General features: G+C 35.3%; 1 protein-coding gene across 1 annotated transcript in view; it reads left to right on the plus strand.

Annotated features, from left to right (window-relative positions):
• PTPRQ (protein tyrosine phosphatase receptor type Q) overlaps positions 1–26,548 on the plus strand; it is a 99,437-nt gene that overhangs the window by 41,971 nt on the left and 30,918 nt on the right. The window contains exons 25-32 of the mRNA XM_066320226.1: positions 488–757; positions 10,355–10,687; positions 17,110–17,231; positions 20,833–21,019; positions 23,201–23,445; positions 24,058–24,124; positions 24,676–24,834; positions 26,062–26,284. Coding sequence (XP_066176323.1) covers positions 488–757; positions 10,355–10,687; positions 17,110–17,231; positions 20,833–21,019; positions 23,201–23,445; positions 24,058–24,124; positions 24,676–24,834; positions 26,062–26,284 — 1,606 coding nt within the window. The remainder of the gene's footprint in view (positions 1–487; positions 758–10,354; positions 10,688–17,109; positions 17,232–20,832; positions 21,020–23,200; positions 23,446–24,057; positions 24,125–24,675; positions 24,835–26,061; positions 26,285–26,548) is intronic.

Consider the following 26,548-nt stretch of genomic DNA (forward strand, 5'->3'; position numbering starts at 1 on the left):
CCAGTGATTTCTGTACAGACAAGTGTGATACAGTGCTTGAAAGAAATAAGGCTGACAGATAAATAAAGAAACAGATAAATAAGGAACTTCTGCTGCTGATGTTGTTGCTATGTATATGGAATAGGTATATGGAGTATGTATATTGTGTATGTTATAGTACACTGTATTTAAAAAAATATGGGGAAAATGTCAGCAAAGTTTTGTTGGGAAAACAAAACTGAAGCACACAATTTGGAAGAAGTCAGACAGATGGCCTCCTCTGTCTCAAGTACTAACATCAGTCACATTCATAGTAGTTGGAAATGAACAGTCTAATTACGGCAAAGTCACATTTTTGTTCTTTCAATGGGTTTCTTTTATTAATTTGACACTGCAGTGTTTGACTCTTGCTATGAACACTGGGTCTGCTTCTCTAGTGATATTGTTCTGTGACTACAATTTTCATTGTGTGTGCATGCTAATCTTCAGTCCTTATGTATCCTTTAAGTGCCAGATGCTGTACAGAACCTTCGTTGTACTGCAACGAGTTGGCAATCAATCCTAGTGCAGTGGGACCCTCCCGCTTCAGCCAACGGCATAATTACACATTACATCATAGCACTCGAAGGAAATTCTACAAATTTTTCATCTTATGATAGACTGCATCCTTTTAGAAATCTGCTTTCCAATGTTACTTATCAAATTACAATAAAAGCTGCAACGTCTGCTGGTGATGGTGAAGAACAGATGTGTAATGCCAGTACCCTTCCAGAAAAAGGTAAATAATTATTCAAGTTAATTTTTTTGTTTAATTTAAATGATGACTATGAAACAAGCAGACATGAAAAAACTTCTTCAACACAGGCAGTTAAATCATTCTGTTGTTTAAATTTCTTGCTAATAGTGAATGAACACACCTAGTGATGAGAATAAATTGCCATTTTTAAAAGCACAGAGAGAACACCTTTTTCTATGTGAGTTTGAATAGTTATTTTATTAATTTATTTTTATTAATTTTATTAATTTTATTATTTTTGTCTTATAATGTCTGCCTTGTTGCTATTGTATTTACCATATTTGAGACTATGTAAAAAAAATTTTAGAGTGGAATTTTTGTTGTTTTGCTTTTAATATGAAAGTGGTATGAATTCATTGACAGTACTGCTGTTCAGAATTCAGGAAATCAAGAAGAGTTTAGCCTTTACAAGCAAACTTTGTCATAACTTTTCATGGATAGGATTTTTTAAAACAAGAAAGAAAATTGTGAGCTAAATCCAAAGAAAAATGTGAACAGGTTTTCTGGCACTGAAGCAAAAAACTGTTACCCAAAGTCTGTCTTGGTTTTTCTATCCACACACACACTTCACACTTCACCTAATCTTAGCAGTGCTTTCACTTGACATGTGAATCATGGAGATGATATTCTGTGCAAAATAGAATAAATTCTGAATAGCTATGTGCCTATCGTCTAAACTGAAAATGGAGAGGAGCTCATATCTGAATCCAGTAAGCAAAGGCTTGTTTCTGTCCTCCAGTCAGGGATGATTTTTACTCTTAGGACTATTTCTTGGGATATTTTTCTTCTTTGGTCATAGTTAAATATAAAAATGAAAAAATTATGTTAAGTAAGAAACGTCCAGATACAATTTCACTTTTCTACCAAATTACAGGAGAAATTACTGCATTTAGCTCTATTTTTTGTGTTTTCTTAAGTGGCATCAATTTATGCAATGGAGTTGAGGAGATTTCTCTTTTAGAAAAGCTGGATAATTAGAAAACACAGGGGTGAGATGGAGGAGCACAACTGTACCCCATAAGGCTTAGAAGCCAAACTTAGGTTTTATAATACTTCATTACCAAGTTTTTGTATAACTTAAAAGATGAGTTTCAGCACTCATTCTCATATATATTTCAACTGAAAGAGTGAATTTTCTCAGATCTCTCAAATAATAAACACAAGAATTTGTGTCAGCAGCAAGTTTTTGGTTCAGAATGACAAATGGAGGGAAGCAGCTTGGCTATGCAGACTTGAGCTTGGAGGAGATCAGACATTGAACTTGGAGGAGATCAGACTTACCCTTACTCTTAGACCTCCTGTTGCTAGCTTCTTGAGTGGCATGCACCTCCACTGGATCCCTCCTGTCCACAAAGCCTTGGACATAATGAGCTTTGATTTCCACAGTTCTTGAAACTAGATTTGTGGATGTGCATGTATGAATGAATCTAGATGACATCTGTGTTGCCAGCTGAACTACTGCTGCTTTGGTTCCATAACAAATGGATGAGCTCCAAAGGAGGACAAGCTCCTTGCTGGCATATTTTGGCCAACACTGTGAAAATAGCCAGGGTAGTACTTTGATGACTGCCCCTCCTCATGATACAGTCTATCCCACTAAAGCCTGGCCACATCTGTTGTTTGAACTATGATGTGGCACATTCATACACATTTCTGATGAAATTTTCTGTCTAAATTGGCTTCCTTGTCAACAGTTCCCCTACAAATGCTGCCAGTGATTCTTGCTGGTCCGCTTCTGTCCAGAACCTTGGAAATTTAAGAGTGGTTCATCTGTCCTCTTGTTCACTCAGAAATTTCTGTTCATCAGCAGGGCTCAAAATCCAATTTTGAGAAGGCACAGGCATTGTTTAAGTATTAGACACAAGCATACTCTTACATGACATTTTGTAGTGTTGGCTGGAAATAATGTACTGAGCTGAGCTGCTGTGCTCAAGGTAGATGAGTGTGCTCCTGCATTTGTGGACATTTCTCAAATGCAGTCAGAACACTCAAGGCTTTCTTTTACACCATGGCTGCTGAACAGCCAAGCCTCAGAGCTTGACTGGACCTGGGGATGGAGTTTATACTGTTCAGACTTGGAGATAGTTGCACAGGAGGCATGTTGCCCTCTAACAGAGGAGAACAGGAGACTTCCAAGGTGCTGTCATCTTGGAGGATAGGGGAAAGGCTTCTAGCCCTGTTAAAGAAGCCTGACACCTGAGAAAGTTAATTGTTGGGATTTCTGCAAAATTTGGAATTGGCTATTAATTAGTCGTTGAGGAAAGACTTGGAAAACTGTGGATTAAGCCTGGGCTTTAGGGAGTGACTGATAGTTTCTTATGGTCCATGGTACAAAGAGTTGTGCTAGCAGTGAAAAAAAAACCCAAACCAGTCTTTATGTTGTAACAGCTTGTGTTCTATGTGTCTTAACACTGTGAGTTTTCCTAAATGAAGGATTTATACTACAACACCTGTACTTCTTGTCACAAACTCTGCACTGACCCTTTCTTGCTTCATCGTTGCTTAGTCATATTTACAACAAACTAGTTATTATTAGGACATTTCCTTAGCTGCATGTTTGCATGAATAGTTTTGTAGTGACTGGATACTAGGAATTGGAGATTCATGGATGGGAATGGAAACAGTTTTATAGCTGTTGTCAGTTTCTTATTTATGGTGGTCTAAGATTAGTCACAGAATATGTAGCCAGCACTGAGTCACTTGCAATGCATTTATTTCTGACATAAAGTGAAATCGAATTTGGCTCAGTGTCTCACTGCACAGCATTTGACCTTTAAATTCTTGGCAAGATTATTTGCCTTTTTTTGAGGTAAATTTGTTCATATCTGGGTGCAATTAAACATGAATCATGAAACTTAAATTTATGAGGAGATTAGTAGTGTTTTGTGTCTAATCTAGCTCCATTGTCATGGTAAACCACCTCTGCCAGGCTGCAGTATGTTATAAAAACTGTCAGCTTTGTAGTGGTAGTATTAGTTTGTGATTAAATACATTATAAGGGATATGAAAGATAATATAGTATACATATACATGCATAAATGAGTTAGGACTTTATGACCGAATAGATATCTTTGGATTATTTTCAAGATAATGCACATACTAAAATGAAATTTAATTAAGGTTGAGTGAATTATTAGAAGAAAGAGACAGCCATAAAATAGTAGGAAACTTCTCCAAAAGTCACACTAAAGCTGTGAACATTCAGTTAACTCACAAATCTGGGACAAGTATAACAGTCATTCAGTTTACAATAAAAATAGAACAATCAAAAAGCCACTTGGGGGTATCCAAGGCATGAATAATAAAAAGAAAACTACTTCTGCTTTAATTTTTTTTCCTTTAGATTTTTTGTTATAGAGTTTTCATTGTTTTCTGAAAATATTAATCATATTGATTGCAGTATTAAGACATATAGAGTAATTCCCCTACTTCTCCCCCTTACTGCTAGTCATACCTGATATACCTGAACACAGTCTTAGAAGAGGTTGAGGCTCCCACTGCACTCTGGTGACAGTCCTTACCATTTGTTTTCTGCTAAACAGAGATTCATTTCTATCTTACGTTTAAAAGAAATATGGCTAGAAATTTGTCCAAGAAGCATTTTTGCATTTTATCTGGGCTTGATTTTCCAGACCATTAACAACTTGTAGCTATACACAGAAGTATGCCTTGTAAATAAAGAAGGGTAGTGCCTAAAGGAATTGGTGATGGGAAAGTTTCTCAGGTCTTTTGGTGTGGAGGCGGCAAATTAGCATCATCTTTTGTTGCAAGTGCACAAAATGTCTTTACTCTCTGCACAAGGAACACTTTAAAGGTTCTGGATTTGTATCTCCAGTATGGAGGCTCCCACTGGAAAATGTGGGCTTTTTTAAAATCAAGACCTTTGAGAAGCACAAAACATATCAAGAGTTTAAAGCCATCTTCACATCCAAGGAAATGCTGTTTCCTTCACCATAAATCCTTTTCTCAGGACCTGGCAGTTCATGACAGCTCTGAGCTGGATTTACATGGTTTTCCTCATTAAGTAGTGACGAAAATGACAGATGACTATGATGCACTGGAAGAATATTTAAACCCATGCCCTCAAGTGGTTCTTAGGGCTGCAAGTAAGATGCGCAATACAGATGTGTTGCCCTGGTTATCCCGGGAAATCAGCCTGCTGCAGAGCCACTGTATTGGAAATGGCAGAGCTTTGGTGTCCCCTGTTCAGAAAAGGGCTGTGTGTTTCACATGTTCAATCCCTGACGCAAATTCACCTTTCAAAATTGTACTAAAGAAAATCATCCAAAAATTGCAGACTGAATTAGGAATAAGAATCTTTGAAACACTTCTTTCCAAGATGACTGATATTTTTCCCAGGTGTAATTTTCTTTATGTAATATGGATTTCTTTACATCTGATTAGTTATTTGGTCCAAATTTAAGTAAATGACTTCGAGGTTGATGGCAAATCTTCACTAGAAAAATTCAGTATCACTTTGTTGCTGCCAATGAAATTGTACTGATTTTATATTTTACAATAGATTGATAAAAATAGATTATTCATATAGTATAGGAAAAAGGAATTTTTGTCTTTTTTGTAGGGAGTAGATCAGCTCTGTTTTAATATATGAGAAACCGTGGCGACATACATGTACAAAGCTGACATGGATAGCATCTACAGGTCAAATACAATGTTTAATGAGATGTAGACATTGTTTTAGTTTAATGGAAAGCTGAACATTTAGGACTTGAGTATAGGCAGCTTTACACTACTTCTCTTTTTTAGCTTAAAGAAGTGCATTTCTCTCCAGATTTGCATTATTTGATTTTTCAGTACTTAGATCTCACAGTTGGAGACTGAGTTTTGCAATGTGCTAAGGATTGAGAAACATGGTCCAGAGAGGCTCTTTTAAGAAGTGCACTCAACTGTGCAATTTCCTTTAAAGCATGTCTGATAATGTCAGTGCCAAGTCATGGGAAAAATAGTCTACAGTTTTTTACATTTTTATGTTAGCAAAATAATTTGGGTCCTATTTGTGATGTACTTATTCATACTGAGCAGGACTTTGTATCATGGTGAGTTCTCCTGAAGTTAGCATTCTATACTTGATTAGTATTTAATATGATCAAGGTTATCAGCTTAACCCATGGAACTCGTTTGGGTAACTAAGCTTCCAAAATTTAATAGAGATAATCAATACAGAATATTTCTTTTCTTTTCACTTACTTCTATTTTCTGAAGACTTTTTTTGGTGTGTGCCCACTGCTGTCGGTTCTACTTTGTTCTTCACTTTCCTCCTATTGATGCTCTTAATGCCACCCTACAGACTTCTAGGCTGCCGCAGTTCTTTTAATCCAAACTCCAGCTACAAGCAGCTGTTCTGTAGGCAGGCTTTTTTTTATTAACTTCGTTAGGAACTATGCCATATCATATTACCATCCTCTGTTCACGGCCAGTGCAGCTGTAGTTGTTGCTTTCCACAAAAGTCTCCACAGAAAGCCGTAACCTCCCTTCTCTCAGTAGATTTGCGTGTGTCCTTTGCTGCCCTTAGGTTATCTTTGCATTGTGAATAAGGTTTTTTCTACCAAGTGCTTTTGTTAGTTTAAACCAGTTCTACAGGCCAATTTCAACTTGATATGAGTCTTTGCACTGTGCTAGTGCTTTTTCTACCAAGAATTTCCTGTTACTTATGTTAGCAAATAAAAACTTAATCTCAGAGCAGTCCACCAGCTTTGGAGGGGCTGATTAACATTGTAGCCAGACAAGCATAGTTTGGCAAGATCTGCCAAACTAACTTCTATTTAGGTGTTTAACTTTCTGTCAACTTCACTGAGAGCTCAAGCATTTAAATAGGCTTTAGGAGATTAAAATCCTATGTGGATCTGATATCTGATATCAGTTACTTTTCATTGAAATTTAGCCGTCATATGAACAATGGTAAATTAACCTGAAAATACTTAATTCCTCTTCCAGTCCAGAAACTGAATTCACCAGCATTTCATGGTTAGCCTCTCTGCCAGCTCCCTCGCTGGCTTTCAGAAGCTGAATTAGATGCTATTAAATGGAAAATTAGGTAGAGTGCATTGCACCAAATGTTTCAGACTTAGAAAAACTCCCTACTCCCAGACATAGTTGAATTATAACAAACAATATGATTGGGAAAGACTGTGAGATAGGTAGTGAGACTTAAGGGATCCTATGTATGATTCTTGGGAAATTTAAACTTGGGATTAGTATGAGAATTCCCCCCAGCTAATCAGAGCACAATCCTCCTCAATTAATATCTTACAATACCACAATCACAACCTTTTTCATGCTTTTTTTTCAGCTCACCTTTCTGGAAATTTGGATTAATAATACAGTTCCCATTAGGTACACACCAAATTGTCAGTGTATATGAATCGCTAATAAGTCTTTATTCAGTTCCAATATAATCTGAAATAGTAATTGAAAAATATGCAGTTTCTGGCTTCCGTAATTTTTAGTGTGAACAGTGATCACTTCATCATAGTTAAGTCATGTTTAGAAAATTTAGACAAGCTGCATGATTACTCTAGGAAGCATGGAATGGTTTGTTCAAATCAGTACCATCTGTGGACAGAAAAAGTTGGGGGAATTTTAGTCATTCTTGAGGAATGGAAATCCGATTCTCCATGCTAGAGTAATTGTAATCCTCTTTGTATCTGTAACCTAATAGCATAGCTGTCTTGAAATTGTCTCTGAACACAATCACAAAGTCCAAGAGATCCTGTGCCACTGAGTGTCACTGCTCTTCACGGTGGCCCTAGGACCAAACCTCTTTGATCTGCTCCAGTTTCAAATCACATCTTTTCATTTGTTCTAATAAGTGATTACATTTATGTTTGATTTGTCTATGTAAGGAAGGAGACAAAATTACCTTGATTTTAAACTAACATTTAGGGCCCTGACTCAATTTAAAGGTCTGGTTTAAAGGTCTGGGCAACGACAGAGAAAATTTTACTGTGAATTCTGCTGACTGATCCTTGACTTTTAGGTTCAAAATATTTTCTTTATATGGATCTTCATAAACTGGAAAAATGACAACAAAAAATAGTTATCGAAGCTTTTGTGTGAAAGAATAAATGCTGCTCTGATTGTCTGCTATCAGGATACCTGCAAATTTATCTTTAAAACCGGTGGTTTTCATGTAGTGTTACTTACTGGGGTAATCACAGACGTTACCTTTGGCCTTGTTAAGATAATGTGTATGGGCGCCCTCAGCAGTCAGTGGGAAAAAGGACAGATAGAAAGAAAAACATTTCTCCATCCTCCATTCTTCCCCCACTTTCAGTGAGTTTGTCTCTCCAAGTACAAGAAAAGCTCATGTAGGTTGGATTTAGTAGAATTTTGTTAGTCTGTGGGAGACCCCACAAATCATTGTTTTGCATAATATAATTTCTAGTTCTATGAAAGCCACGTGTCTTTTTCTTCTTCACTGCAAAATTGCTAACTCTCAGTTATTTTTGGTGTCATAATTCATGTTGAAAAGGAGGGAACAAGGTACTCTGCTTAAGAAGGAAAGGCCACCATGGTGCCAAGACCATGGGCACTGCTCTTCCTGTATCTGTGAGCAGTTTCTTTAACCTGCCTTGTCTTAGGTGCAGACACTGCACTTGTGCCAGCCAGGGCTCAAGCAGCTGCACATTTGAGCAACTGAAGGTATATATTTCCACCTTCCTACTAACACCCAGCAACTAACCAGTTACTATCTGCTAACTAGGGCAAACCCTAGTTTCTATATTGGAATATAGCACAATAGTTAGTTTTCTATTCTATCTCACATTTTATCATTATCTTATTTGGGTGTGTAAGAATTCTTTTTTTTTTTTTTTTTTTTTTTGCAGTATCTTAACAGATATTAACAGAGTAGAAGATTTATGGAGGAAGAACATTGGTATTTTCCACTAACCATGTGGAATTTCTCTGCCTTTATTTTCCATAAGCTAGTAATCAAACTAGGACATTCCTTGTAATTTACACAAATAGTTAATACCGTTTATAGAGTTTTTATGAAAATGTTGCAGTGCTTTATTTTTTTGTAAGTGGATAAACTAAGTATTACCTCTCAAAATCTGAGCAATCAAGAATGGTACTGCATGTTTTGAGGTTTTTAACTACTTTCTGTACTTCACGCTAATAACAACAGAGAAAAATAACTTTAATTTTGATAGCATGGAGTATAATGATGGAAGATGTATTTAGCAAAGGTTTTTTTTTTTATATAATTTGCTCTTGTTCTGTGCCTGGTTAGTGTGTAGCAAGATGGGAGCCTTTGGGACTGTCCCATGCTGTGATGTTGTATTCTTGTGTGTGAGAGCTTAGTGGAAGAACAGGGGAAGACCCATGGTTCTTTTTCTCTCCTGCAGACTCCAAATGTTTTGGGTGCATTTGAAGAGATTTTAATTTCTCAACCTTTTCATGAACACATCTTTGTCTGATTGAGAATTTACATTTCTTGTTAAACATCCATATTTAGTGGAGAAGTTTCAGCTTATTATTTTGTGATGATTTTAATAAACAAATTGCTGCAGACAAAAGCAAAGATCAGATATTCCCATAAGGCTGAAAGCAAAGAAAAAGGAGTGTTTTTTCTTTCTTCCCCAGTAACATTGGTCAGAGATCCTTTTCTTTATGTAAGCCTTGGGACTTCTTCAGTTTCAGTTTGAGGATGTATCATGTGTTTTTCTTTTACCAGTGATACCTCTTCCCCCAAAGACTCTAAAGCACTCTTTAAAGCTATGTGCACACAATGATTTCTGAGCTGATTTTTCTGCACAGTTTTTTGCATAGAGAGTATTAGTATTATCTTACAGAGTCTTAGAGATAATATTAGCTTTCTCTATGACTATGTGACATAGCACAAAACCATATGTTGCCACTAGTCTGTGAAATCTGGGAGTACACTGCTGACTCAATATAGACAGAGTAAATGTGGGTACATGTATATATATATATATATATGTGCATATATGCACTGCTTCTGTCTCATGGACATGAATATAACCTGCATATAAATAAATGGAAGCAAAGTTTGGGGGAAGTTTATTTTTTATATTTACTCAGCTCTTAATGTTTAAATACTCTTCTTGTCCTTCTAGGAAAACATACTGTGTGTATTGATACTTTTCATTCAGATGGTGAAACAGGAGACTCACAAAACTTACCTCGATGTGTTGTTTGAGGAGTTAATATATTAGCAAGAGAGAGAGAGACACATGAGTATTTCTTAATGAGAGTGCTATGGGTAGGCCAAAAATAGCTCAATGTAATATTCCCTCCATTAGTTGAGACATAGCCCCAAAAGTAGCAAAAGAAATATCACACCTCTCAAAGCTGTCCTATGTGTCATTCCTGAAAGAATTTTTCTTTATTTTAAAAACTATAGTAAGTGTATGCCACCTAATAATATACAGTGTTATTTAGGCCGTCGGAATTATTGCTTATTAAATACATGAAGTTGAATCTCGGTCTTTAGATATGCTTATTAAAATATTTTTTCAACAGTGGATAAAAGTAGTATAGCTGCAATCACTTTTCTTTCAAATTAAGGTATCTTACAAGTATTTTTATCTGTAGTTCCTAGTGCTCCCAGGGATATTCTTTTTTCCAATGTGCAATCTACAAGTGTGACCTTGCATTGGAGATCACCAAAATCTATCCTTGGCTACTTTCAAAACTACAAGATTACCACACAGCTACAATCCACCCACTGCAGTGACTGGGAAGCTATGGAATGTATTGAATATGAGATGCATCAGTATTTATATGAAAATGTCATGGATGACTGGATAGAAGACACAGTGTATGGACTGAAAAAATACAGATGGTACAGATTTGCCATTGCTGCCAGTACAAATGTTGGTTATGGCAGTTCTTCACCTTGGATTTCAACCCAAACCCTTCCTGGCTGTAAGTAAGGATATCTGCCATGTCTCATAATGCTATAACAATGTGATGTTCATTTAAATAAGCAAGAACTCTTGGTAGAAGTTATTTCTTCATAGACCTACAATAATGGTGAAGTTAATAAGGTTTTATAGCAACTCTTGACCTATGATATCTGTATCTATATTTATTTTATATGATATAAATCATGTGGTAGGTATACATACCTAACACTGATTGATATTTCAATGTATTTTGCATAATCTTTTATATTTACTGCTTACCCAACAACAATTTCAATCCTCAGCTGTACTGCACTTGTAGACTTGGTAAGTCTGAATTTTTACCTGTGTGAGTTGATATGCCATTTTTCAATACAATTTCGCTTGTAGGGTGTGCCAATGACAAAAGTATTTTTTAAATTCTTTGACTAAAAGTCTGTTCATTAACATTGTAAATCTTTCCTGAAATTCTGTTGTGTGTTTTTGGTAATGGAATTTAAACAATAGTTTCAGAGGAATTCCTTTCCAAAACCATATCCACCTCCAGTGTCTACTAATCAGAATAGCCATGTAACATGTGCAGGATTGCCATGACACATAGAACTCTCATGCCTCAGCTGAGGATTTAAGTTTCCAAGTAAGAGGAGAGGTAATTGTCATAAATAAGTCACCATTAAATATTTGAGAGAAGGGGACATGAAACATAAATTATTTAGACAGTTATCATGGGAATATATGGCCTTCCCTACCAGTTTGTAGCCATCCTAGGACAGAGAATATCTGAGATCTGGCCTATAGCCTTTGTAGAACAACTGAGAATCACTGTGAATTGCCTGACTTAATCACAACTCTTTTAGTCATTTCTCCTTAAAATATAATGACAATAGAGCTACCAAGTACTTAAACAGCTGTATACCAAGGACTACTCAATGGTCCAGATGTTTACCTTGTCCTACTCATGTTTTTAAAATCATGGGATGTGAACACAGGAGGCTTTGGACAATGTGATAGTAAACATCATAACGGCCTGTTTTTAAATAAAGCTGGGAAGTAGTCCTTTGGATTGGGAAGTGCTGGGATCAGCTGCAGAATCATTCTCATGTGCACTTACTTTCTTTGTTCAGTGACTCTCATGGGGAAGCTCTGCCTGTAAATCAATGCAACATTTTAAATTAAGGAGAAGGAAAAAAAACCTAACCCAGATGGAGCACAAAATAGGTAACAAATTCTGCAACTCTTGAGCTAGAAGCTCTGGGGAGATTTCTTACTATTAAATTGAAAGAACTCAGCTGCTGATGTATGCAAATGCTTTTCAAAAAATTGTTGCTGATTTTAAAATAGTTAAGGATTTAAACTGGATGGAGAAGTAGATAATGAAAACACATATAATTGCATAAAGTTAGGATGCTTTTTATGATTTCCATTTTAAGAGTTCCTTTTTATGATCTTGACAGGGATGATTTGGATTAAGAGAGCTAATTTCCTATCCAGTCCCACTGAGAAGGTGGTAGTTTAAAGTATAAATATCTCAATAGACTGCACAAACCCTATGCCAGTTCAGTGCCATTCTCTGCAGAAAGTCCTCTGTGTATTCTATTAAATAATTTAAAAGTGGTGGAGTTGAAGTTATGAAAGTTCCACCAGTTCTTCCAGCCCAAGGGCTGGGGCTGCTGACCTGTATCTGTGAGTTAAACTGATGACACATCAGGAGATAAGCTGCCTATAAAACACACCACTGTGGAGTCAAGGAAGCATGGGCATTATTCCAAATGTCATGTCTGGGCACTGGTCTTTTTCCTGGGGTAATGACAATCAGCTGAGGAGGAAAAAAAGACGAAGGTGACATGACACATCTGGGTAGCCAGCTGGCAGCTCTGTCATGCTTCAGCAGTGCTGGGAGCCTCCATGAGCAGTGGCTGATCTTTAGCAAGGCCAGGTAGAAATCTAGGTACCTCATACTTTTCAAAGCCTAGTTTTTAGAATTATTGTTAAAACCCCCCTCAGTCCTGCTCTTTCTTTTGCAAAGACTGCATACAGCCTGTATAAGGGAAGAGAAATTCAGAATGCACCAAGCAGATTCAGCACTCTGGGCAGCCTTGCAAAGTGTAAGCAGAAAACAGGTGTTGATCTCCCTCTCCTTGCCCTCATGGACAGGGCCAAGCATCCTCTGGATTAGCCTGCTGATACACAGCCAATATACATGGTCTGTTAGGGCTTAAGAGTGCTTAGCTGCTATGTAAAATACTCTGAGTACTTAGCCCATAAAATCAATGAGAGCTGTGTTTGAACATTTGAGAACAGAAGTCAGGCATTGTTTCACTTGATTTTCAAGAATTGCCTCTGTAAGGTATTGCTTCTACCAAAGGTAAAGTTACCTTTGTTATGAAATAATAATGAAAGGATTTTTTCATCTTAATTCGTTGGTTTCTAAGAACTTTGTGCTTCTTTCAAACCTAGAGAAAATATTAGAGTATTATATTTAGGAGGTTATTTATTATCATAATCAGGATGAGCATTTAAGGTGAAAACTGTTAGATTCATTGCCCAGAATATAAAGAGAAGAAAATTCAAGAGCAGGGAAAATTACATAAAAGAAATCCTAAATATTTTTTACACATTCTGAGGGTTTGATTGTTGTGCTAAAGCAGAAATATCTAATAATTCTCACTATCCAGTGAATAAGGTGAGGATCCTAGCTGTTTATTTCAGTTGATCACTATGAAAAAAATGTAAGGCTATAGGAATTATTCTCAAGATTCTTTAACTAATTTGCAAGTTTCAAACAAAAATTATGGCAGTGTTCTGTACTGAGAGTGGTCATAGAGTTACTCTATGAAAATAATATGGATTGTTAGTACAGCCCAATTCTCACATCACAATATAAACTATTCAGCCTCCTGTCTTGCAGATTATCCTCACAGGAATTGTTTTACTCTCTCGTAAAGCAGTGTGATGGCACCATTATTACTTAGCTGATTGATTGCCCAGGAGCCAAATCTATGCTACAAAATTAAATATTTTCATCATAACTTAGATTTATATAGTTACCAGCACAGGAGATCACAGTGTTGTGTCACAGTATGGGAAAGGGCAAGAAATGTTTTAAATGGCTATGGAAACTTTGTTCCCTCACACCTGCACTCACCCCAAGTTTCACTATTACATTTATGAAGAGAATATGATTGGCTGAACTTAGGTTTTCAGAGAGAAAAATAATTGTGGAGGGTCAGTATTAGATGGAAAATAAATGACAGTGAGATCACTGACCTCATTTTGGATCTCATACAGTTACACAATGCAGTGCTTTTTGGTAAACTGCCAAGTGTCCTAATGCCAGGATATGGGGAGGTACAAAGGAAAATCCCAGATGTTTGAATGTCCCATGAAGGCTAGGACACTGAAGCATGGGGCAGAGGGGTACGCTTCTCTTTTCAGTGTCTTCTTTCCCAATCCCTGCTGATAGTTGCTTGATACTATTAAAAAATGTTTCTGTGTGATGAAAAGTAACGAGATTTCGTGTCTACTTATGTGTCCTTTCTTCTGAAAAGCTTTGCCTGAGAGAACTTGTTTTTCTTTGTTTGTTAAGCTTCCAAAAGTAAACATTTGAAAATAATTATAGACTAATATAAGATATAGTTGTTTAAAATTATATAAAAATAACCTAGATGATTAAAAATTAAAAAAATTAAGCACACACTTAATTTTTTTCTGGGAAAGGGGAAAAAAGGAGCTGATCCTAACCAAACTGGCGGCATGAATTTCTGTTAGAAAACTGGAGTATTCAGTCTTATTTTTAGGATTATACTAAATGATGGGCTATCCAGACCTATCTTCGAACTAACTCACTTAACTGCTGCCTTAGGATGAGGACACAGATGGATGGGAAAGATGACCCTGACCTCCATAAGACCCACATTCCTGTGCAAGGATAGAAGCATGATAATCAGGAAATGATGGTTATTAGTTACAGAAAATGCATTATTGTGAAAACCAGGAGAAAAGTGCTTATGAGAGGAAGTGATTGGATTATGGGGGAATGAGAGAATAAGACTAGGTCGTTTCTCCAGAGTAAATTGCTGTGATTTATAAGAGAAAGGGGGTAGTGATATCATGGCTTCATATTGACCAGATTCATTTCACAAACAAACCTAAATCAGAATGTGGCAGTCATCCACTGAATCAAACAGTTTTAAAAAAGATGTTTTTTGTAAGACATGAGACATGTCAGATACCTTTTATTTTGTGGTTTTCTCCCCAATGATGCATGTTATTTCAGAAAATGTTCCTACATTTCAGTATGATTTGATTAATGTCTGATATTTATTTTATAATGAAAATAAATCAGGTATTAATATTCATATGTACTTTAGATAAGTAACTTGTATATAGCATACTCAATCAGAATTTTCTTGCAAATATCTACAAATACATGAAGTATAGACTGCACATGGAAATCAACTATATAAGTAACTGCAGACTCAAGAATTCATAGATTAGATTATGCTTTAAAATTATTTCACACCATGTAATGCATAACTGCAGGGTCCATTATCTCTATAACAAAACAATGGAAAATTGTCTTTGAAAACTTGATTGGTTTGAAAACTAAGGCTCAAGAAGCTATACATATATGATTTTTATACTGTTTTTCAGAAATTTCATTTTGCAACAAAGCCAATGATTGCCATAGTTACTGGAAACATTGCTTACACTGAAAGATACTGTTTGGTAACAAGCCTGATATGCATTACCTGAAAAATAAAATTAATCTTATTCTAATTTTCAGGGAACTTGCTTGCCCTTGTATTTTGTTTTATCTGTTGTAGTTTCCCACTTGACAGCCAGCCTGCTCTGAGCGCTCTCCTCTTTTATCAGCTCTCATGTGCACTCACAGTTCATTCAGTTACACTCTTCAGTTGTTCCATGCTGTTCAGTATTTTTGGGGACTGCTTCCAATGGTTGAATTTGATCCTGCCTATAAAGTCTTGTATATTCCTGCTAATCCTGGTGCAGGAATCTAATTCCTATATCCAACACCCTAAACTCATCATAGCACCTTATTTAATCTCAAATATTTCTGTTTTGTTCTGCAGTGATGGTGCCAAATTTTCGCCTTCACAGTGGAAAATTTTATTATTTTCCTCATTAATCTTTCACGCATAACTGCAACAGCTACATACTTCTTTCTGGTTTTTTTTTTTGCCTTTTCCTACTCTGTGTTCTTCCTGGAGGAGTAAGTTGCCTGGTTGTATACCGTCCAATTATTTTCCTCATTTGGCCCTCTAACCTAATGATAAACGGTGGCAAACTACATATTCATGTGTTAATCTTCTTTGAGAAAAGAGGCTGCATCTCCTGATTAGCATGGGTGACTTTTTTATAACACACTGGTAACTGATATGTATATTTTTGTGGTAGATTGAGAAGAAGGCACTACGAAGTCAAGTTCTGGAAATATGTACAAATATGTTGTTGTCTTGTTGTCTTTAACAGGCTATTCAGATATACTTACTACAGTTCTCTCTCTCTCTCTCTCTCTTTTTTTTTTTTTTTTTTTTTTTTTTTTTTTTTTTTTTTTTTTTTTTTTTTTTTTTTGTGGTAGTAGTAGTAGTAGTAGATCCAAAAACAAGGCACCCTGGAACCAAGTTCTGTGATTATCTACAAATCTGTTGTCATTCTATTCCAAACATTATTTTATTTATTATTATTATGTTGTTTTCCTGAAATTTAAATTGATATTATGAAAAAATACTACCATTTACTGATAATTGCTGAGTTGCTATTTTGATTTTATTAGCTTCTTATACATTAATAAGAAATAACAAGGTTAATTCACATATCACCTCAACAAATGGAAATTTTAAAGAAATCTCATTTCTTAATGTTAACATTCTTACCCTGTTTCAATTCTTACCACTTCTTTTGTTTGAGTTTTCTGTGGTTTCTCAACATGTTAAGAATAAATTGAAAGGAAATGTAGAAAATTATTTCTACTTATACTTTCTGACACTGCTGGAAATTTTTTCTAGCATGCAGAATATGATGTCTTTTCACAGTTTCTTGTTCCGTGAATGATTCTTTTGACATAAACAAATATATTATGCTTGTCTGTTTATATAAATATTTGCATATATTTTGCTCGTTTCATGTGAAATACTTATAAAGGATTTGTAATTAAATAATCCTATAATCTCAATTTAAGATGAAGTCATAGGCAGTCCACACTCTAGAAAAATTGCAGTTGCAATGAAAGATGTAATTCTAAATCACACGGTGCGACTTACATATGAAAAAAAGAGAAAAATTATTGTTATTTAAGTAGTGTGTAATCTTAATTGTGGGACAAAGTTTTATTTTCAGATCTCTACTGGCCATTAAAATTATGCTGGGTTATTTTTTGTGCACTTCCTTGGCCATGATTCACATACACATTTTTTTCTACAGCTCCAGATGGTCCTCCAGAAAATGTGACTGTTTTAGCTACATCTCCTCACAGTATTAATGTCAGCTGGAGTGAACCTGCCATCATTACGGGACCAATGAGCTACCTCATAGAAATTACCTCAGTAAGGCAACTCTGTTTTACTCTTGGTGGTTGTACAGATGTTTGGGGATATCAACACCACAGCAGATGTTCTTATAGAAATTGCAGGACTGACATAACTGGATTGAAAACCATATAACTGTGTCTATTTCCACATAAATTCCACGTAAGACTTAATTGTGCATTTATTAATTTATTAATGGGATATAAATTAATTGCTTTATATTAAAAAGCATGTGCTAATAAGAGGTCTTGGAAGAAAAAAAATGTGTATCTATAAATATACACAGGAAAAAAAGTAGCTGAGCTTTGTGGAAGTGGACCTCTTTTTGACCATAATGACTTTTTCTTCTTCAAAGGAAGGAAAGGCTCATCGCAGTGATTTTACAAACCAAAGTGGAGACCCTAGCAAAAGGAAACGACTTGCACAAAGTTACATGGCACCAGAGGGCAAACTTTAAAGTCAAACTAGATTTCCCACTTTGCACTCGGTGCTCTGTCCATCAGATTAGCTGTATTTTGGTAGCACATTAATAACACTTCTTTCTCCTTGATCTTTATGACAAAAAAAAAAAAAAAAAAAAAAAAAAAAGCTGACATAAGAGAAAAACTCTAGTGGCTCTTCTCTTTTCATCCTCTGCTGCACTTACAAAACTCCTTAAAACTACCATTAATAAACCCCATTTCCTGCCCTGTGGCAAGATAGGCATCTTTCTAAGTTCAAGCACATGAGCTGTAGGATATAGGTTCCATGTTCTGCCAGGAATTATACAGACAGGACTATAAGTGAAAATAGGAAGTAGTTTCCCAGACATTACCTAGGAAAAGTTGCTGTTTGCAGTTTCAAAAATTTTGAATCAGTCTGTAAGACAGAAGGAAAAAATATTAGTCTACTTCTAAAGCCTTTAAACAGAAATTCTTCTGAGAAGAAAGACTATGTATGTATATTTAATTTTTCTGAATCTGTCAGAAGAATTACAGATCTGCTAATATGTTAGTGCTGAGATATTTCTACAATCAAAATGTTTAAGGAGATCAGTAAAAAAAAAACCCAAGTATTTTTAAGCTAGTCAGAAATGTTACAAGAGAGAGTAATGTGTAGTGCTGTAATTTTCTCTTCCTCCAAGTTTATTACACAGAATGTAGAGTGAAATCTGCTCAGTTCTGAATATGCTTTCTGCAGCACTAGAATGGCAGGATGAAGGGTGTACAAGGGCAGGACTTAAAGAGCTGATTGCTTGGCCCAACAGGTAGCTCAGTAGAAACTACACAGCAAGTTTTATTTCCTCTCTAACAAAGTTAGAGAAGACTTCTTCCTTGTGAAAAATTCTTGTCATGTTTGACTAAACAGTATTTTAGTGCATCAGCAAGAAAATATTTCATGGTTTTTATAAAACTAAAAAATCCAGTTTTCAAAGCTTGATTTTTTTGGGGGTGTAATATTTTATCAATTTTCATTGAATTTTTTTTCATCTCTTCCTGATAATTTTAAAATTATAAATTATATAATCTCAATCTACACTTTGAAAATACTATAAATACCTTATCAATAGAAGTTATAATAAAACTTGCCAGCATTTGAAAGAAATTTTAAAACTGTTTTAAATCTTAAGTTTGGAGGACCAGTTTTGTTTTTAGAAAGTCAGTTTTTTGGGTTTTTTTTCCCAAGTATATCTCAGATAACCAGGCTTATGTTTATGGACTCCTTGTAATTAGATGTTTTCTGTCTAATGATCAGTAACTACAGGTGCCAATTCTGTAGAGCTTTAGAGGACAAATCTATTCCTTCTTAAAAACCAATAAAGCTGTCACAATCTTTTTCAGTGACATTTTTAGTATATATTTTTTTGTCCCAGTGGGGACTTTTTATGAAGACTCCAAATATCACAAACTTCCAGTATGTATAACTTTACTCATTTTTATTCTCAACTGAGTATCTTTAAATATTTATAAAGATAGCATCATCGAACAGAATAATTCAGGTTTCTTCTCTATCATATACTAAAAGTTAATAATCAGTATTCATAACTGAATATATTAGGAATCTGTTTAAATTACTAGGATTTGCCTTGCGGTTTTAAGGATAAGAAAAGCTAAAAACTACTCCATTATTTTTCCTCCAAGACATATTTTAGTTTGTCTTAATGCCTACTATAATTAGAAGTACTTCGGAATAAAATATTCCTGGAAATGGGTAAGGAAAATAGAACCTTCATTAAACTTCATGAAGAATAGAAATACATTTCATGATGTAGTGTGATTGTACTTGAGCTGTTGAATAAATATTTATATGCCAGAATTTTGATAGTCAGAAAAAAGAAAATGTTTCAGCTCTTAATGGCCATCCCAGGAAATGTCTGTTTAATTCATCAGAAAGTTTAGTTCAGGTTAATTCTCAGTGGGGACATATGCCTATCTGTCAAATAAATGATGTGCTTGTGCTATTCTAATGTTTTATCAGCTGCATTTAATACAGATTTTGTTCAGTAGGAAAACTACTGTACAGCTACCTAATTCTGTTTTCAAATTACACTGAAGAAACAATAATAAAAACATTATTAACTGAAGCAATGGGAATATACATAAATATAATTTGTAAATGGTACTTGAAACACTAGAAAAGCATCAATTTTTTTCTTTTTCTGCTTTTTGAAGCTACCATTAGAAATGATTAGTTGCATATAAAGTCCAACACTAGAGATTTTTCTGCAGAACTTCAGGTTATTTGAGATGTAAAGAGGAGAGACATCCACAATGTAATCCAACCTGTTGTCTGCTCTAACACAGAAACAAGTGTATCCAAAGTATTCCTCCAAAATTATTCATTATCTTTCTCATATAATATCCATGCTGAAAATTGCTTAGCTACCCTCAATAGATTATTTTAGTTTATAACTAAATCATTAGTCATGGTTTTAGTTACATTTTTACATATCATTGCAGACTGTGCAAATTTTAATTCTAGCTGGTTTTTGTGTAAGTAAAATTTTTATTTGTATTTTTGTGAATACTGCAAACAGTGGGTTATCTTCAATTTATGAACATCCTTTTTCATATTTTAAAGTTATTACTCAATCCCCTATAATCCTCCCTTTTTTAGATTGAACCTTAAAGGTTTCTGAGTGGGATAATTAATCTTTCCCAACTCTCTCATAAAAAAGAGCTTCTATTAATATATCCAAGAAGAATTGCATTTTCTGCTGTTGTATCAACATTATATATGGCTGCCCAACTTTCTGATTATATTCCAAACAATCTTCTGCTATATAGCTGCTCATCTTCTGGATCTTTGCCTAGTTTGATCCCTATTTCAGGTCACTATAATTGCTCTGGCCCAGTATCTCCAAATCGTTTCATGTTTGCTTGGTGTGAGACAGCACCAACCAAGAGCCCATTCCCTTAACCACACGAAGTGCCAGAAAAGCAACACATGGGTTAGATGGGAGTGTATTCCCCAGTGCAGCTTTATACTCTTGGTATCCAGAGACTTCTTGTGAACCCTTCTATAAAACTAGTTAAGAAAGTGGAAGAATAAAACTTAAATAGGATGTTCAAATAATATTTTCCTGCCTTTGCTGTTTCAAGCCTTGAACAACGTCTTTTAATTTTATAATTTTTTACAGGTGGATATTGTCAACTATAAAGCTCAGTTTTTGAAGACAAATGAGGAGGATAAAGTCTTAGAAGTTTCTGATTTGAAAGCATTTACGAGGTATTCTGTAGTGATCATTGCCTTTACAGGGGATATTAATGCTGCACTGCTAGAAGGCAAGGCCAGTTCTCCAGTAATTGTCTCCACTTTTGAAGCAGGTTTGTAGTTTTTTCTACTTTTTACAGATTAAAATTCACAGTTTTTCTTTAATTTGACAAATACATGAGGACTTTGAACACAAGGTGATCTTTTAATACAGATTTATCCTCATGATATTTTTTCTTTAATATTTAAAAAGGTGTCAGACAACAAAAAAGGGATGGTTATTAATATTAAGATTTACCTTTGGTTACACTGGGATGCTACCTTGCTCCATGTAAAATCTGGATATGTGGAACATAGCCAACTAGATTACTTCTACAGCCAATGAAAAGAGAGGTTCTATCTATACATTAGCATGTATATATGAGATACCTGTCTTAGGGAGATGACTCCGTTGTGGGGGTACCTGTTAAGAGACTATGGAAAACTCTAAATAACATCCTTGGTTTTGGTGCAAAATTTAAACTTAAAGAATTAAGTGAAGTGAATCCTATAAATGGTATCTGTACGGAGCTGAGGACATTGTCTCTATATTCTCAGTGGGAAGAAGTTACTAGTGAAGACCCATAGGAAACTCTTCTTGAGTCAGTTGTTCCACAGATTCTAAACAATCTGGAGAATGAGCTAGATATTAAGTTAGTCAGAGAAGCAAAACTGAGAGATGAGACATTACAGAAAAGTAGATAGCATTTACATGTCTTTGAAAACGATAAATAGTACAAAAATATAAATATGTATATGGGAAAGATATAATCCTAACTTTACATACATAGATCATGATTATTCTCTGTCTACTGTCTTTGCTGGTTTTGAATTGTTTTCCATTGTTTAAACAAACAAACAAGCAAAACACTAAAAATCTTTTCTCAAGAGGTAATAAAGTTCTGTTTCATTCAAACTAATTATCACCTATGTATAAAACATAATTACCTTATCTCTAGTTAGGTCTACTGTGGAACAACTTTTTATTTACATACTCAGGTTAATGTCAGATTCAAATGTACTGCACAGTGACTTTATTTATCATTTATCTTTCTTTTGATATATGAAAATCCAAGGTCCCTACTGATATAATACGATACCTATATATGTGTGTATATATGTATCTCCAATGCTTTAAATAAGTTAAATTCTAAGAATTTCATGACTTAAATCTGTCTCTGGAAGATGAGGTGCTCTTTTGCTATGGAAATAGTTAAACTATATGGTAGCTGGGTCTATTCTGAGACAGCATCCTGTGGTACCTTTTCTGGTAGCCCTTTTCCTTATGTAAATATGTGATACATTAGGAGGTGCAGTGACTTTAGGGAGGAGCAGTTATTTTTTTCCATCTCATCTTGTTTCATCTGGTTTGTATAGCTTAGCTTACAGCTTAGTTATGACCAGTTGACACAGACTTACTCCAGAGAAGCCTCAGTAAGCATTTGTTATGGTATGGTATAAAAAACCTGGGAAGTAGGACAACTGCATCTAAATCCTTGGCTGAGGGAATGTGTTTACCTTCCGTCGTTTGATTTCACTATTTAGAGGTCATGCTACATACTTGTCTGCTCAGGTAAAGCAATAAATATTTAGCTGCCTGGAAAGAATGTTACAGCCTTTTCATTCAGATAGGGACATTGGGAAAATGATTTATACCTTTGCTGTCTTGAGAGTAAGCTACTGGAATCAGCATTTGACAAGAAAAGGCCTCCAGGAAAAGTGCATGTTGTGCTTGTGTCTGGGCATCAATTAGTGGAATTTTTTTTCTTAAAGATTTAGTTGTGATAAGCAGAGACTCTTAGGAGCACAGTGGCCTGTTTATATGCTGGGAGGAAGCTTGCTGTTAGCAGAGAAATACTCTACTCTTTTCAGAAAGGGATATTCACTGACTTGCTTCTTGCTTGTGAAGCTCTGCAAGAATTTGTCAACCCCAGATGTGTTTCGAGGTATAATGATGCTTCCAGGTTTTTAAGTAGATAAACAGAAAAAAAATTCTGAGTAGAGACTACTGAGTGTTTTCTCATTATTATTTTAAAAATCTGTAGCATTCAGTCTCATCATTAAGAAAAGGATTTCAGTAGATATTTGACTTTTTATTGTGTTTATGAATATTTGCATATGTGTTAAGTATTTGAGAATTCTTAATAAAAACCAGAAAATATCAGTGAAATAATACTGAGATTAAAATAAAATCAGGTTTTACTCTAATAGTAGTAGTAAACTGATTAAGTGGGTCATTGAAATATTTATTTCAGTGCCTGAAGACCCACCTAACAACATAACTTTTCAGAAGATACCAGATGAAGTAACAAAATTCCAAGTAACATTTGTGCCACCATCTGAGCCAAATGGAAATATTCAAGTGTACCAAGCTATGGTTTACAATGAAGATGACCCTGCTGCCATCCAGATCCACAACCTTAGTGTCATTGAAAAAAAAGATCAGTCAGTCACTGCCATGATAGAAGGACTTAAAGGAGGACATACCTATAACGTCAGCGTAAGAACTGATGCATTTGGGGGGGGGGGATTTTTTTTTCTTTGATATAAGTGTGAGATTATTTTTAAACTTTGGTTGAATATGAGATTTTCATGCCAAAAATGTTAGCTGAGGTGCAAAGAGAGGCAAGCCTGAGAGCAAGGGGAGCAATGAACAGGATAGAATGAGTGGGAGCATGATGTATCACTGTTCTGGATGACCAGTTCACGTGCTTAACAAAGCAATTCGTGACACATAGTCACAAGCACAAGACTAAATTTCTCTCTTAATTCCAGTACTGGCATTGCTCACTGGACATGAAAGGTCCAGTTCTGCAAAGGGAGCTTGCTAGAAGTACGTGCATGAAGTACTTTCAAATAGTCAGACACTGGGACACGAGAGAAGGAAAATCATTCTTTAAGTGAGCTGGTTTACTTATTTTTTAAGACTTACATTATAAGCAATTAAGTGTTACCGCACTCAGGATTTCAAAGCAATATAAAGTTAGTTCTAGCCTGGTGTATATGACAAACGGAGTGTTTTGGCATTCATAGTTGCTGCAGATATATCCAGGATTGGCCAATATGAAGCTATCACAATACTCATTAAAACAAATCTTTGGTTTTTTTTAAGGTGTATGCAATTAATGGTGCTGGTGCAGGGCCAAAAATTCAATTGAAAATAACCATGGATATCAAAGGTATGTCCCATAAAGTATGCTGTATCTAAAACCTGTAAAAATTCTGAAGAAATCGCTGTGAGTACACAGCTGTGTGCCTTGAGCTATTATTTAGAGTCTACATAATGTAGGAGAAGTAATATATAATTGATCACCTTGAATTGTAGTGTTCAGTTTTACTGATCATTTGCTGTTGGTGTCAGAATCATACTGTAAGCACACGCAGACTCACTGAAGTAATCATATCAAGTTCACTGTTTTAGTTACCATTAGCAAACAGATTATAATGTACACAGTATCACAGTTGTCAAAATAAACAAAGTCATTGATTGATAATAATTGAAAAATGAAAGCTCACTCTTTTTATTCTTATTCCTTTTAATTTAAAATGATATATGTAGGCATTTATTTTATATTTTTTAGAGGCTTAAGATAGTAAGTAGAACACTAAGTTGTCCCTGAAAATATGCTGGAGATTTTTTTTGCACAACTCAGCTGTGTGCCTGAACAATGTACCTGCAGTGAAAATATTGTAAAACAGAACTCTGTGGTATGTCTTTGCTTAAAAACAGAACCACCAAGGCCCAAAAAGAAACCAGCACCAGTTTATGATACCAATGGAGCATTACTCGTCACAGCCACAACAATTACAATCAGAATGCCAATATGTTATTACAGTGATGATCATGGCCCTATCAAGAAGATACAAGTTCTTGTTGTGGAAGCTGGAGGTAGAATTTATTAAGTTTCCTTTAAACTGTTTTCAGGTTCAGGCTGTCTGTCTTTTGCATTTGGGCTTTCTTGGGTTTCTGTAATTTCATTTTAGAGGACAGACAACAAAGTAACTTCTGCTGTGGCAACAGCCCTAAGGGCACACAATAACTGTGGGCTGGGTACTGAATTCTGGGAATGCTTTCCAGTGAAGTGTCTTCCATGCTGCTTGAAGTCACCAATATTACCCCTAATTTTATCACTACAGTTCTTTATTTTCTGTTTCCTTGGAAAATACCCCAACATTTGACACTTGTGAGTATAAATAAAGATGAAACTTTGGGGGTTTGGCAAGGTTATTCTTCTGTTGCTACTAGTGTTGCCCGTAAAAGAATGCAGCCATGTGCAGTTGATATTTCCATTTCATTACGGGGGCAGCAGGAGTTATATAAATCCCTTCTGTAGACTGTGGGTAAGAATGTTTATTCCCTTGTATGGGCTGATGAACATTTACTTGTATGAACAGCTCTGTGAAACCTTTTGAGTGAGAGATTTTTGTGAGTGGGAGTTTTTTGATAGGACATCATATGGTCTGGCTTACTTTACCTAAGAAGCACAAACTCCAGGTATTTAAACACCTTATTTTACTTGGATTCAAAGTATAGAAGTAAAGTATGCACATTAAGTGAACTCACCTTAAGTGTCTCACCTTTTGCTGAATTTTGCATTTTAGCTCTAATCCTAATGACATTTACTTCATAGCTATTGCTGTGATGATTCTCTTGAACTGAAACATAAACAAATACCACACTAAGCAACATTGTGAAGATTTTTCTCATGAGCTGCTGGGTTCCGTGCATGTATGTAAATCCAGTAATTTAATTCATGAAACAATCCTTACTGTATTCAGACTAAAAAGTTTTTGCTGGCTTTGTTAGCTAGCCATGCTGTGTTTCAAAGTCAAGTGCCTTGAGCAAGTAATATACTCTACAGGCAGAACTGCTGTGAGAAATTGCCCCTCAAGTTTTCTAGATGTGATTTAGTTGGCTTACTCAGAGTTAACAAAATATGGATAGTGTGGATAGTAAGGAAATTTGGGGTTAAGTGCAAGTTCAGTTATAGACTTATTTGTGTAAATTGCACCAATAGCATGCTAAGATCTTAAAAAATAATTTCCTATGTAACTTCTTTAACTGCAGTCTGGTTAGAATGTAAATTGTATCAATTATTTCTTTTCTTGACAATAGCTCAGCATGATGGGAACGTTACCAAGTGGTATGATGCCTACTTCAACAGACCAAGGCCATATTTTACAAATGAAGGCTTTCCAAACCCACCCTGCATAGAAGGAAAAGAAGATCTGAGTGGGAAAGAAGAGATATATGTCATAGGTGCTGATACGACGTGTCTGATACCAGGCAGTCAAGACAAAATATGTAATGGTCCACTGAAACCAAGAAAGCAGTATTTGTAAGTACATTTGTCTATATGTTTGTCCAAGAGAAAGATTAAAGTGCGAGACAGATTTATGCAAACACTCAAAACATATAGTTAAATTAGAAAAGGAGGAGTTTGAACTGATCATCATATGTATCTAATTTTAATTTTTTTGGCTGAACATAGATAGGAGAGACAAAGTTTTACAAAATTTTTCAAGCAAAAGAAGATGCTTACTGACTTCTTAAATTATATGATTCCAAATTCAAGATAAATAATTCACATTGGGGGTTTTTA

Source organism: Sylvia atricapilla, chromosome 5 (genome assembly GCF_009819655.1).
Source record: "Sylvia atricapilla isolate bSylAtr1 chromosome 5, bSylAtr1.pri, whole genome shotgun sequence".
Taxonomy (NCBI): domain Eukaryota; kingdom Metazoa; phylum Chordata; class Aves; order Passeriformes; family Sylviidae; genus Sylvia; species Sylvia atricapilla.